This window comes from Gorilla gorilla, chromosome 4 (assembly GCF_029281585.2).
Source record: "Gorilla gorilla gorilla isolate KB3781 chromosome 4, NHGRI_mGorGor1-v2.1_pri, whole genome shotgun sequence".
Taxonomy (NCBI): domain Eukaryota; kingdom Metazoa; phylum Chordata; class Mammalia; order Primates; family Hominidae; genus Gorilla; species Gorilla gorilla.
In genome coordinates this window covers 50,894,313-50,907,645 of record NC_073228.2, presented here as the reverse complement: position 1 = coordinate 50,907,645, position 13,333 = coordinate 50,894,313, and the positions used below count along the sequence as shown (strand labels likewise).

The window sequence follows — 13,333 nt, the reverse complement described above, 5'->3', positions numbered from 1 at the left end:
TCAAAAAATCACATATCTCTGCCCAACCTGCTTCCTGCCATAAAAAATTCCACTCAGCACCTCCTTTAAATCAAAATCAAAGTCCTTCACTCCAATGGTGTGCCATGGTTAAAAAAAAAAAAAAAAAGTCTTGTGCGGGCGCACCTGAGTGGCAGGGCTGTCAGAGGCCCATGCCCTAGATGCAGGTGAGCTCGGAAAAGCAAGTTTCTGACCTCTCCCTTGGGGAGCTTCACACTTAAGGTGGAGAATTTCCCAAATTGAGGTAGAGAAAAGATACATAAAATGGGCCAGGCCTTGTGGCTCACACCTGTAATCCCAGCACTTTGGGAGGCCGAGGCAAGTGGATCACCTGAGATCAAGAGTTCAAGACCAGTCTGGCCAACATGGTGAAACCCCCGTCTTTACTAAAAATACAAAAATTAGCTCAGCGTGGTGGCAGGTGCCTGTAGTTCCAGCTACTCAGGAGACTGAGGCAGAAAATTGCTTGAACCCGGGAGGTAGAGGTTGGATTGAGCTGAGATCGTGCCACTGCACTTCAGCCTGGACGACAGAGTGAGACTCCGTCTCAAAAAATAATAATAATAATTACTAAAATAAATAAAAAGATATGTAAAATGGTAGATGAGGAAGACAGCATGTAGCAGAAAAAGAACCAGAGAAGAGTAAACAATTGCATATTAACAGCGGAGCGCTAGAAAAGAGATCACAGACTCTCACTGCTCAGGTGTCTTGCTAGAGCCACCTTTGACCCAGAGACACTGATGACCTGCCTGCTCCCATATCCACAAATTCCAGGATCTTGAATCCCCCTGGGTTTCTGTGTCACTTCATGCCCTAAGTGTACTCTTACATAACCCCTCTGCCAGTGATTTGAGCCAGCCTGTGGCAATTTGTGTTTTCCAAAAATGACCACATCAATATATCCCATTGCATATGCTGTTCTTCAACGTGACATGGACACACCTCCATCTGGAGACGGGGTCTGTATTTGCTTTCTATTTCTGCTTAACAAATTACTGCAAACTCAGCAGCTTAAAATAGCACCCATGTATTAGCTGACAGTTCCACAGGCGTAACTGGATTCTCTCTGCAGGATATCACAAGGGTGAAATCAAGATGTCAGCCAGGCTAAGCTCTCATCTGAATTCTCATCTGGGGGTAATGTGCTTCCAAACTCTTTTTTGATCTTGGAAAACTTCAGTTCTTTGCAGCTGGAGGACTGCAATCCTTTTTCTTGCTGGCTCTCAGCTCCTAGAGCCCATCCACATTCCTTGTTCCATGACCCCCTTTCATCTTCAACCAGCAAGGGCACATTGAAATCTTCCCAGGCTTCAAATCTCTGACTTCTGTGACCAGCCAAGCAAAACTCTTGGATTTTTAAGGGTTCATGTGATGAAATCAGGTCTGCCAGATAATCTCCCTCTCTTAAAGTCAACACATTTCAGAACTTAATTACCAAAATCCCTTCACAGTAGCACCTAGGTTAGTGTTTGATTGAATAACTGGAAGAAGATATGTGTACAGCAGGACCAGAAATCTTGGGAAAGCATCTCAGAATTCTGCCTACCACAGGTCTATTCCCTTTCCCTTGAATCTAGGCAGGCCTGTGACTACAGAAGAAGTGGCACTGTGTGACTTCCCCTTCCAGGTGATAAAGTCAAACAGCCTCTTTCTGGCGGTTTCTCACTTGGGACATGTGTCTTGGGAGCCCTGAGCCAGCATATAAGAAGTCGGGCTACCCTGAAGCTACCGTGCTGGAGGGATCACATTGAGACTCTCCATAGAGATAGAGAGAGATGTCCAAGGAGCCCCAGCGAGGCCAGGTATGTAAGTGACTAAGACTTCAAATGACTCCAGCCCCCAGCCTGTAAGCAGCAATGAAACCAAGAGGAGCAGAGACAAGCAGTCCCCACCAAGCCCTGTCAAAATTGCAGATTCATGAGCAAAATGAATTTTGTCATTTTAAGCCTCTATACTTTGGGGTAGCTTAATAAGCAGCTATAGTGTCTGGTACATAGGCTGAGGGGGGCTATTTGTCCCTAGTAATAAAAAGGATTTTTGACTATCAGAATCTTTAGAGAATATTGTTGGCTGATGTCTTGTGGAATGTCCCTTACTTTGCCTTGAAGGACTTTATATTTTTTATATTTTTTACTTGAAATCTTGCAAGCAAAGACCACATCATTTTTGTCTTGTTTTCCTCCATAACTAACACACAACGTGACAATAGACTATGGTAGATTGTTTGCAAAAAATTGCTTCAGTTATTGCCCTCCCTATATCCATGCCCATTGCCATGTGACTTTGCAGTTCCTCCCCTCAAGAGAAGTCTATTTCCCCTGCTCTTGAATCTGGGCTAGGTTGCGACTTGCTTGGCCAATATAATACAGCCAAAGTGACTTCTCTGAACCTAAACCTCAAGATGCCTTGCATGTTTCTGCTCATGACCTTGGAACACATGCTCAAGCTAGTTGGCTGGAGGATGGGAGTCACAGACCCCATTCATCCTCATCACCCCAGCCAGCATCCAGCCAACTGCCAGAGGAAAAGCCACCTGGCTGACTTGCAGCGAACCATAGATGCATAAAGGGAACCAGAGCTTCCCAGTCTAAACTGCAAAACTGTTAAGCTAAATGAATGGTTGTTATTTTCAGCCACTAAATGTGGGTTCCTTTGTTACAAGCAAAAGTTAACTAATAGAAAAGTGAACCCACACTCTTTATAACAGATTGATTATCCCTTTACTCTGTCACCAAGGATGGAATGCAATGATGCAATCATAGCTCACTGAAGCCTCCAACTCCTGGGCCCAAGCAATCCTCCCACCTCAGTCTCCTGAGTAGCTGGGACCACAGGTGCCTGCAACCATGCCTGTCTAATTTTTGTTTTGTTTTGTTTTTAGTTTTTTGTAAAGACAGGTCTCACTATGTTGCTCAAGCTAGTCTTGAACTCCTGGCCTCAAGTGATCCTCCTGTCTCAGCCTCCCAAAGTGCTAGGATTACAAACATGAGCTACTGTGTCCCACCCACCCTATCCCTTCTTAATCCCAAAGAACAAATGGGTCAAAGTCTGAGTTTGATTTGCAGTAGGGAAGCTTTATTATAGTCAAGATCATGCAGGGTGTGAGAGCACCCCAGGCCAGAGAGAGGAAAGAGGTCTGTCTCCCCAACCCTGAAGGCATCAAAGCCAAGCAGGGTTGGAAGCCAATGGAAAGCCAGAGGCACATATGCCAAGTCAGTTCAGTCCCAAACGGGCACAGGGGCTTGTTGCCAGCTATTCCTGATGTCAGGATCCAATAAGCAGGCTTCATCGGGAGTCTGCCCATCTGGGGATGCTCAGCTGGGGCTGGGCAGGAGAAGTTTACAGAGGCTCTAGTATCGCGAAAGGAAGTCTGTGGAGAGATGGAAGGGAGATGAGGGGGAGAAGGGAGGACTGTAAGCAGGAGCAGAGAGGTTGGGACTTGGGGAAAGATGGGGAAACTCGAAGCAAGGACACTAGAGCTCAAAGAGCTGGACAATCCTGAGGTAGAAGGACCCTGGGGTCTCCCAATCTACTGGTCCTCATCTAATTCCTGAATCTCTGTGGCAGCAAACCTGACAGATGCACCCCCAAGTCTGAGGATGGGGGGCTTATGAGGCAGCCCCCTCCATTCAACAGATTTGTTAGTCAATTTTTTGTATATTGAGGCAAAAGATGGCCCCAGCCTCACTCCTAGATGTATATCCATGGACCTGCAGTGCCACTGGACTCACAAAACCACATTAGACACCCTGCACGGCAGCTCCCAAGCACCTCAAGTCTTCTCTGAGCTAAACATTCCCAGTTATATTACCCAGGCTTTTACTATAATTTCATATTACATTTTTATTTTATAAAATTCAATGTGTACATGGGAAAATGTTCCCTGATCTAGAGACCAACTCACCTGTGTGAGCCTTTCTTACATTTAGATTATGTTCATCCTTTTGGCAGTTGCATCATGTAATACTTGTGCAAGCCAACCACTGACTAAAATCCCTGAGTCTCTTTTCCACCTGAACTGTTGCTGATCCAGGTCCCCCATCCTCATGAAGGTTGAAAATACTGGCTGTGAAGCCCCACAGAGCTGAACCCTTCATTTGTGATTGTATGACTTTGAGCAAATTATTTTCTCTGAACTTCATTTTCCTTAAAATGGGGATTATAATAAAACCTACCTCATAGCGTGTGTCATGATAATGCACAATTTTCAACCCATCTCCTACACTACTGAGACTCAGCCATGTGTAGATTTGGTCCTAGCCTCATCCTAGGCTCTGTCAAAAATAATGATCAATTCAGAACCAAGGGTAGGTCTCTGACACCTCACTAGAGATTTCCCTAACATCTAGCTCTATTCAGAATCTGTGTTCCCCAGAGATTCAAAAATACTCAAAAAAAAAAAAAAAAAAAAAAGGTGAGACCTTGACTCTCCACCCCACAACCTAGGATTGTCCCTTACCTTTTGTCTCATCTTGGTCACCAGATTTTGAGGAAGAAGACTAGGAATGGGATGATTTTCCGCTTCCTCCTCCATAGCCGCCACCACTTCCACTCGCTTCTTCACCGCCTCCGTAGCTGCCTCCACTTTCACCTCCAAAGCCACTTCCTCCACCATGGCTGCCTCCACTTCCTCCCCTGGACCCACTTCCTCCACCATAGCCACCCCCACTTCCTCCTCCAGAGCCACTTCCTCCTCCATAGTTGCCCCCACTTCCTCCACTATGGCCACCTCCACTTCCTCCACTATGGCCACCTCCACTACCTCCTCCAGAACCACTTCCTCCACCGTAGCTGCCTCCACTTCCTCCCCTGGACCCACTTCCTCCACCATAGCCACCTCCACTTCCTCCTCCACCATAGCTGCCTCCACTTCCTCCCCTGGATCCTCTTCCATAACTGCCTCCACTTCCTCCTCGACCTCCAAGGCCAATTTTTCCAGCTCCGGAGGATTCACTAAGAAAGAAAGAAAACAAGAGAGTTAAAATGAGCGGCCCCCACACACATATATGAGGATGGACCTGGACAGAGTCAGGACCCAAACATGAATCTTTCTGTTTTCCTTCCTGGGAGGCAGAGGACAGAGTCTGGGCGGGCACCACAGCTGGGAGAGGAGAGCCTCCAGCTGAGACTGTGGAGCCCTCCCCTCCCTGGAGCAGGGAGGCAGCCCGTTCTCTCAGTGTCACCATCCTCCTTTCCCAAAGCCCAAATGCACTGAGGTCCCCCTGGCCCCCAGGATGAAGAAGTCCTCAACCCATAAGACCCTGTGTATAAGAACTTCCCCCAGCTGCCTCTATCCAGAGGGACAGAAGTAGTATCAGAGGCCTAGGGACCCCCAGGGGTTCCACCAAATCCTGGGGCACCTACAAGTCTTCCTGGCCTCCCTCAAGGAGGTTGTGGTAGGTCTCGATTTCCTTCTCCAGCCGCATCTTAATGCTGAGCAGAAGGCTGTATTCCTGATTCTGGCACTCGATCTCTTGCCGGACGTCAGTGATCTGGGCCTCCAAGTTACTGATCTGCTCCTGGATCATCTGCAGCTGGCCACAGTAGCGGTTCTTCGTGTCTTCCAAGCTCTTCTCCAGAGCTGCTTTCTAAGGGTTAGGAGAAGGCTTTAAGAGGGATGCTACATCATAACTCCTCTTCTTCCCACTCCTGGGCTGCAAAGACTTCCTGTGCCCCCGCTTGGCAAAGGGTCTATAGCAGAACTACCAACCTTGCTGAGCTGAGACTGCAGCTCAATCTCCAACTCCTGGACACCGTGCCGGAGCTGGGTCACCTCCTTGGCACTGGACTGCACCTCCTGACCACTACTGGATACCTCATGCTCGATCTGGGTTATCTGCAAAACCAAAGGCTCAGTAAGCATCAGGCTGTGCCAGGAGCTTCAATGAGTGAGATTCTGCCCCATTCACCAGGATCTTCACCTCCAGGGCCAAGGCTGATCTGAAGCCAAGGACAAGTCATTCTGAGCTCTGGGTACCCTCCAGCCATGGAGGGTTGTCCAGTCCTCTCAACATGACATTCCCTCTCAACAAAGTTGCAAGACCCTTCACGCTTTGTCTCACAACCATCTTTCTAATCTAACCTTATTCCAAACTTCCCCCACCTTTCAAACATACACACACACACACACACACACACACACACACACACACACACAGCACAGACCATGCCTTCATGTATGTGCCAGACTCTGGCTGGGCACTGGAGACTCAAGGACGAAGGGAACCACCAAGGAGCTCAGTACAGTATGGGAGACACACTGTATCCCTCTCCTATAGTCTTACATTACATAGCATTAGATTAAATTGTTCACATTCTGCTTTTGTTCACACACATCTAATAAACTGTGAGCTTCTCAAGGGTAGCAGTCTTGTTTGGCTCATATCAGACATCAATACCTCTGAGACATCAATACTTTACATATAACATGGCACTGAGAAGCTACTTTGTAATGATGTTTGTATGCAGTGAATGAAGATGGTTGAATGACTTCCATTGGAAGATGGATAAATGACAGCTGCACTGAGAGATGCAGAGATAGGAGGATGAAGGAATGGGAGGTGGGAGGGATGGAGATAGGAATAGATGGAGGGGAGGAGGATGAATGGGCAGCCCACTCTGCTCACCTGAGTCTCATATTGATTCTCGATGTCCTTTCTGTTCTTAGCAATGAGCTGCTCATACTCCTGACGCATGTCATTGAGGGTCTTGGTGAGATCTTTGCCAGGAGCAACGTTTATCTCCACATTGACATCTCCACTGTTCTGCCCAGTCAGCTGACTCATCTCCTGCCAGGGAGGAAGGGGAGATGAGGTCACGGATAAAGTCCTCTGCACCACCTTTCAGAATTCTCCCTCTGGTCCCCCCAGGGTACAAAAAGGGGACACAGTTGTGAAGCCAAAGCCCAACCACTACCATAGGTGATGCCAAGGAGAAGGTGAAAGTGTCCTCAAGAGCAAAGGAGAGGGTGTCTCCCAGGTAATGTTCCAAAGCTCCCCTGCTGTCTCTGCATTTCTGCTCCTCCCTCTCCCCGGTAAGCCATAAGCCCCAGCACCCTACCTCCTTATGATTCTTCTTGAGGGCCATCAGCTCCTCCTGCAGAGTCTCATACTGCATCTCCAGGTCAGACTTCTCCATGGTCAGATTGTCCAGCACCTGCCGCAGGCCATTGATGTCAGCATCCACTCCTTGCCGCAGGTTTTGCTCCATCTCAAACCTGCAGACCAGCCAGGGGTAGAAAACAATCAAGAGGGAACCAGGCCCTACCAGGACCTCCAGAGCACTGAGGTTCAGGGGTAAGGGCTGATGACAGGAGAGGAGAAGAGGAGCAGGACTCACTTTATCCTGAAGTCATCCAGTGTCATGCGAGTGTTGTCAATGTCCAGGAGAGTTTTGTTGTTGCCCACTGTCAGGTCCACAATCTGAAAAAAAAAGGACACAGCCATGAAATCATGCTGTGGACCACTGCTGAGAGGGCAAGAGGCCAGGCAAAGCCACAGGAGGTGAGGATTCCATCCAGGAAGATTCTCAAGAGGAATGAGGAACTTCCAACAGCTGGGACATGGCACAGACCCCTTCCAGCCTTCAGCGAAGATGTTTGGTGTGGCCTTCATTCATTCATTCAACAAATATTTGAAGATCTACTGCAAAGGGCATTGTAGGATTTAGAGATTACTGACATCCTGTTCCTCAGGGAGCCCACCATTGACTACAAAGTCAAAAGTGTCCTAAAAGAGTTCAAGGAAAGGAGAGGTGGCTTATGGCAATGGGAGATCAAGAAAGACTTCAGGAAGGAGGTGGCTGGCAATTGAATTGGGACCTGAAGGATGGCTAAGATGTAACATTAATAAATAAATGGAAGAGGTTTAGAGTAGAAGAAACAGCACATCCAGAGACATGCAGGAGTTAAAACAAGAGGAATCACTGAGAATACTGAAGAGCCAGACCGTGAGCTCCACCAGAACTAAGTCTAGCACATCACTATGTCTACCCAGAGCAACCCTGAGGGTAGGCACTCACTGAACTGAGTGGCTGAATAAATGGATAGATAGATAGACATGTGGGTGGAGGGAGGAAGGGATAGATGGAAGGATGGATGGATAGATAGCTTCCATTCCCAGATTTCTGGATCCTCTCCAACACTTGAATAACCAACATGTACAGTCAGGTCCAAAATACCTTAAAAGATCAAGATACACTCCTGAAGAAGCCCAGGAGAAGTACAAAGGAAGAGAAAGTATTGACTTAGACCAAACCTAAAGGAGGTTCCACATCCAGTCCCAGCTCAGCTCACGTTAACCCAGGTCTCTTCTCTGCTCTGCCCAAACTCTGAAAGTTGAGGAAATGGAAGTGAACACTCAGAGCACAGGCCAAAGTCCTATCCTGGGATCCCCAGAAACCAAACACAAGTTTGTTTCTGATGAAAGCGTACATTTCCAAAAGGTGGATTCCCTGGCTATTATCTGAGCTTAGAGTTTAGCATTTTAACTTTTTTGGAAGATAAAGAATGAAAGAGAAAGAGACCGAGACAGAGACAGTTTCCTGCACCTACCTGGTCCTTGAGATCATCAATAGTGTTATAATAAGGGGAGTAGTTCTTCTGGATAGCAGCAGGTCCCTTCTTGTCGTACCAATCCTGGATCTTATTCTCCAGGTCGTTGTTGGCCTCCTCTAGAGCCTGCACCTTATCCAAGTAAGAGGCCAGCCGAGAATTGAGTTCCTGCATGGTGCTCTTCTCATTAGCAGTCAGAATACCACCATCACCGCCTCCAGCACCACCTCCAAAGCCCCCAAACCCCCCAAACCCACTCCCATAGCCACCACCAAAGCCACCTCCAGAACCACTACCAAAGCCACCTCCAAAACCCCCAGAACTACTATAGCCTCCTCCAGAAGCACCACCAAAACCTCTGGAACCACCCCCAAAGCCACCGCCTAAACTACTGGCACTAAAACCACCCCCAGATCCTCCGCCGTAGCTGTAGCCAAAACTGCCACCACCTCCCCTCCCACAGACACGAGAGCTTCCCCCACCATAGCCACTAGAAGAGCTGAATCGGCCCCCTCCTCCACCGCCCCCTGAGGAGCTGAAGCGGCTGTAGGAAGACCTTATGCTGCCCCCGCTGCCCAGGCCGCCCCCGCCACCTCCGCCGCTGCGGCTCAAGTAGGACGAGGAGAACTGTCTGCAGCTCATGACACAGCTGGTAGCTCACGGGTTGAGAAGCAGTGATAGGAGTGCTACCGGCTCCCAAGTGCAGGGTACAGAGCTGTCCCTGGGGCTGCCTACTTATACCCCCAGCTGAAGGTGGCACGCCTGGGTGTGCCCTTGTTCTGTGCCAGCCTCCCCCCACAGACCGGAGGGAGGTCTGGGATACGGAGGCAGCCGGGCTGCCCCAGGCTCAGCGTCCTTTGGTGACTGCCTGGGGGTGGCCCAGCCTCTCTCCATTGTGTGGGATAATTTGATGACATTAGGCTGTCAGGGCCACCATAAATCAGCTGTACTGCCACAGGGGTGACCTAGATCCTGGAGTCTGGTCTCTGGCTGGCCCCAACAGCAGGTCTGAGACTTAGCCCCTTCGGGATAGAAACTCCCAAGAGCAGAGTCACCTCCTCTATTGATGGTCGTTACTGTCTGCACCCCTCATCCCTCCTTGCTCCCACCTTGTGCCCACTGTGAGCTGAGCTGGAACTAGGGTACTAAGGAGTTATCATAGAGGAGGGGGAAGCACAGCCCCTGCCCTTGTGGAGCCCCAAATGGATGAAAACCAATCCTTGCTCTCAGGATCCTCAAGGCTTTCTGCAGTCTGAGGCTCTGCCCTTGGGAGACTCCAGTTTGATGAGGAGGCAACTGGCATGGCCAAAAGATGGAGACGGGCACCGAGACCATGCCCGCCAGCACTAAAGGACAGCGTGCAGAGTTCACACAAAGGTCTGGAAGAAGAAAGTGGACCAAATAAACAAGGTGGTGCTGACACTAGCTCACCTCTGAGCAGGAATGCTAGTGGCTCGACTGTCCTGGTCCTTTTGCAGGGCCCAGCAGGGAGTGTGGAATTGACCTTGGTTGAGTGCCTACCCCATACAGAACTCGGGAGGGGATACAGAGATGTGTGACTTATCCCTGCTCCTGGCAGAAACTTGGATGTATATTCTGGTCACCAAGGCCAGAAGAGAATGGTAAAGAACATGCTGGTCTCCGGTGTGCCTACCTGAGCTCCATCCAGCTCCATGCTCATGAGCTGTGTGACTTTGATAAGTTACTTAAATACTCTGTGCCTCAGTTTCCTCCTTGAAAAAGGTTGATATGAATAGTTTGTCCATCTCCTAGTAAGAGACTTGTGAGAAATGCTCAAAAAATGTTCGGCTGCCTCTGATCATTCAGCCCCCTAACTCCCCGTTAACTCTGCCCTCACCCAGACCTTAGCCATGAGCTTCTAACTGCCTTCCCTGTCTCTCCCATTCCCTCTGACTCTTCCTGCACAGCAGCCAGAATGATCTTTCTAATCCATGTCTGACAACATCACTTCACCAGTTTCCCTCCACCCTCAAGATAAGGTCCACATTCCTGGCACTTAGGCCCATCCCCATCTTTCCATTCCTGCCCCATCTCCCACCATCCCCCAGGCCCCCTAGAAAATCACACAATGCTCCCCAAATGCCCTTCTTCCCTCCAAGAATACTCGGCACTTGCAGTGACCTCTGATTGAAATGTCCCACTCCATCTTTTCTACACAGAAAACTGCTCATCTTCAGTGATCCCTCTGACTGCCTCCTCCTCTGTCTTCCTGTACTCTCGCCCCCTGGGTTTGTACTGTGCTCTGTTATAGTGTCTCACACTTATCTCCATGGCTCTATGAAGCACTTGATGAAGAATAAAAGTTCATGTACTGAAAAAATAGAAGAAACCTCTCTCCGCGGGCAGCCAGAGCTCCTCTAAGCCTGCCCCTGCTCATCTCGTACCTGCCCCAGTGCCCAGCGCCACGTCTGATCCAAATAGGATCCCAACACATATGAGATGGAGGAAAGATACCAGTCATTCCAGAAAGATGCTCATTGCTGAAAAGGAGCTAAAGGTAAGGAAATCTCTTTGCCAGGATGGTCAGCAAGGGCCTGAAAGAGGCAACGCCTGCATGTGTAGGCGGCATAGATGACTGGTATTTCTTGAGGGCTTTTAAGTGATGCTCAACAACTGTTAAATAATACTGAAGTGGCCGGACACGGTGACCCATGCCCGTAATCCCAGCACTTTGGGAAGCCGAGGTGGGCAGATTGCCTGAGATCAGGAGTTTGAGATCAGGCTGGGCAACATGGCAAAGCCCCGTCTCTACTAAAAATACAAAAAATTAGCCAGGTGTGGTGGCGCACACCTGTAGTCCCAGCTACTCAGGAGGTTGAGGCATGAGAACAACTTGAGCCCAGGAGGCACAAGTTGCAGTGAGGTGAGATCTGCGCCACTGTGCTCCAGCCTGGGCGACAGAGCAAGACTCCATCTCAAATAATAATAATCATCCTAATCATAATAATACTGAAGCACTTGGAGGAAGATTTCCTTTTTCCATGTTTGTTTGTTTGTTTGTTTTGAGACAGAGTCTCACTCTGTCATCCAAGCTGGAATGCAGTGGCATGATCACAGCTCACTGCAGCCTTGACCTCCTGGGCTCAAGCCATCCTCCAGCCTCAGCCTCCCAAGTAGGTGGGACTACAGGCACACACCACCATGCTCAGCTAATTTTTTTTTTCATAAACATGAGATTTCGCTATGTTGCCCAGGCTGATCTTGAACTCCTGGGCTCAAATGATCCTCCTATCTCAGCCTCCAAAGTGCTGGGATTACAGGCATGAGCCACTGCACCTGGCCTCTTTTTCTATTTTTCAATCTTCTGATTAGTCAAGGATGAAATCTCATTTGGACACTATGGCTTCTCTAACGCCCCACACACTTGTCAATCACCCTGTTCAAAAAAAGAGAGCCAACTTTGGGCTCAGAACCTTTAGAAAGTAACAGCATCTAGTTAGAAGTTAAGTATTTCTGTATGTCATTTCCTTCTGCTTCTGGCAAGTGATTATGATTTTCCTTTTTTGTAGTAATGTAAGACTTCCTTTATAAATATATTTATTGAAATGAAAGGTGAGTTAATTTACCAAAATGTGTTAAATAAATATTTAAATGGGTGTTACAGAATATGTTACATTAAAAATTAAACAGGTAGTTTAAGTTTTGAAAATTAAAAGAGAATATAATTCTCTTTTATTCAATATTCAGAGAATACTGAAGGCATTTTATGAATAGTTAATACATGGAAGACTCTTAGATCAAGGCTAGTGGGTATAATTGATTCCCTTTCTACTTTCTCAAATGGTTTTAAACCATTCAAGGTCTTTGCCAAGCTCTGCTGGGAAGCCCAGAATCTGCCGCAATGTGTTCCAAGGCCTGGAAAGTTACCCTCTTCCCCATGCCCGTGCTGATGCCGCCACTCTGGTTGGGATGTAAGCCCCAGGTCCTGGGTCCCTGAGCTGGGTAGGGAAGTCAGTGGTGCTGTGGATGGGCCACCCTGGAGAGAGCCAGCAGAGTGGCACTTTCAGAACCCTGCTCTGTCATCTGCAAATGTATCTGTTTGGGGGATCCTAAGAACAGCTGAGACCCGCCTGACTGAGCAGAAGCTCCCAGCTGGGGCTCTCCTGGCCAGCTAAGCCTCTTGACAGATGGCCCTGGTTTCCAGGACTGGTGCCAAACCCCAACCCCTGTCCTCACCCACCTTCTCCACTTCCCACCCTCCAGCCCTGTCTTAAGCCTCACTCAGCCCGAAGCAGCAGGCTTCGTCCCTCAGAATTCCTCCCAGCTGCCAGGGAAAGAAAGCTGTGCATGAGGACCACTGTGGGGTGGACAGCACAGTAACTCCCCAGCCAGGCAGGGCTGGGCCACCTGCCAGTTTCACCCTCCCTTTCCCTGTGGTCCTCAAAGTTGGCCTCAGTTTCCTCATGAGAAGCCCCTTCATGCACTGTTGCCAAGGGCCATAAAGACAGAGGGCTGCCGCCTGTAATCCCAGCACTTTGGGAGGCTGAGGTGGGCAGATCACGAGGTCAGGAGATCGAGACCATCCTGGCTAACACGGTGAAACCCTGTCTCTACTAAAAATACAAAAAATTAGCTGGGTGTGGTGGCAGGCGCCTGTAGTCCCAGCTACTTGGGAAGCTGAGGAAGGAGAATGGCGTGAACCTGGGAGGCGGAGCTTGCAGTGAGCAGAGATCACGCCACTGCACTCCAGCCACTGCACTCCAGGGTGACACAGCGAGACTCTGTCTCAAAAAAAAAAGA

At 48.8% G+C, this 13,333-nt stretch overlaps 1 protein-coding gene across 1 annotated transcript; it reads right to left on the bottom strand.

The window, feature by feature from the left end:
• Window positions 1–3,074: 3,074 nt before the first annotated feature.
• Window positions 3,075–9,281, bottom strand: KRT9 (keratin 9). Its single transcript, XM_031011467.3, has 8 exons — window positions 8,573–9,281; window positions 7,360–7,442; window positions 7,081–7,237; window positions 6,648–6,809; window positions 5,732–5,857; window positions 5,386–5,609; window positions 4,481–4,974; window positions 3,075–3,391 (listed from the first exon to the last, which is right to left on the bottom strand). Exons 1-7 carry the CDS (start codon window positions 9,212–9,214, stop codon window positions 4,521–4,523), a joined length of 1,848 nt encoding a protein of 615 aa, XP_030867327.1. The 5' UTR covers window positions 9,215–9,281; the 3' UTR covers window positions 3,075–3,391; window positions 4,481–4,520.
• Window positions 9,282–13,333: the final 4,052 nt, after the last annotated feature.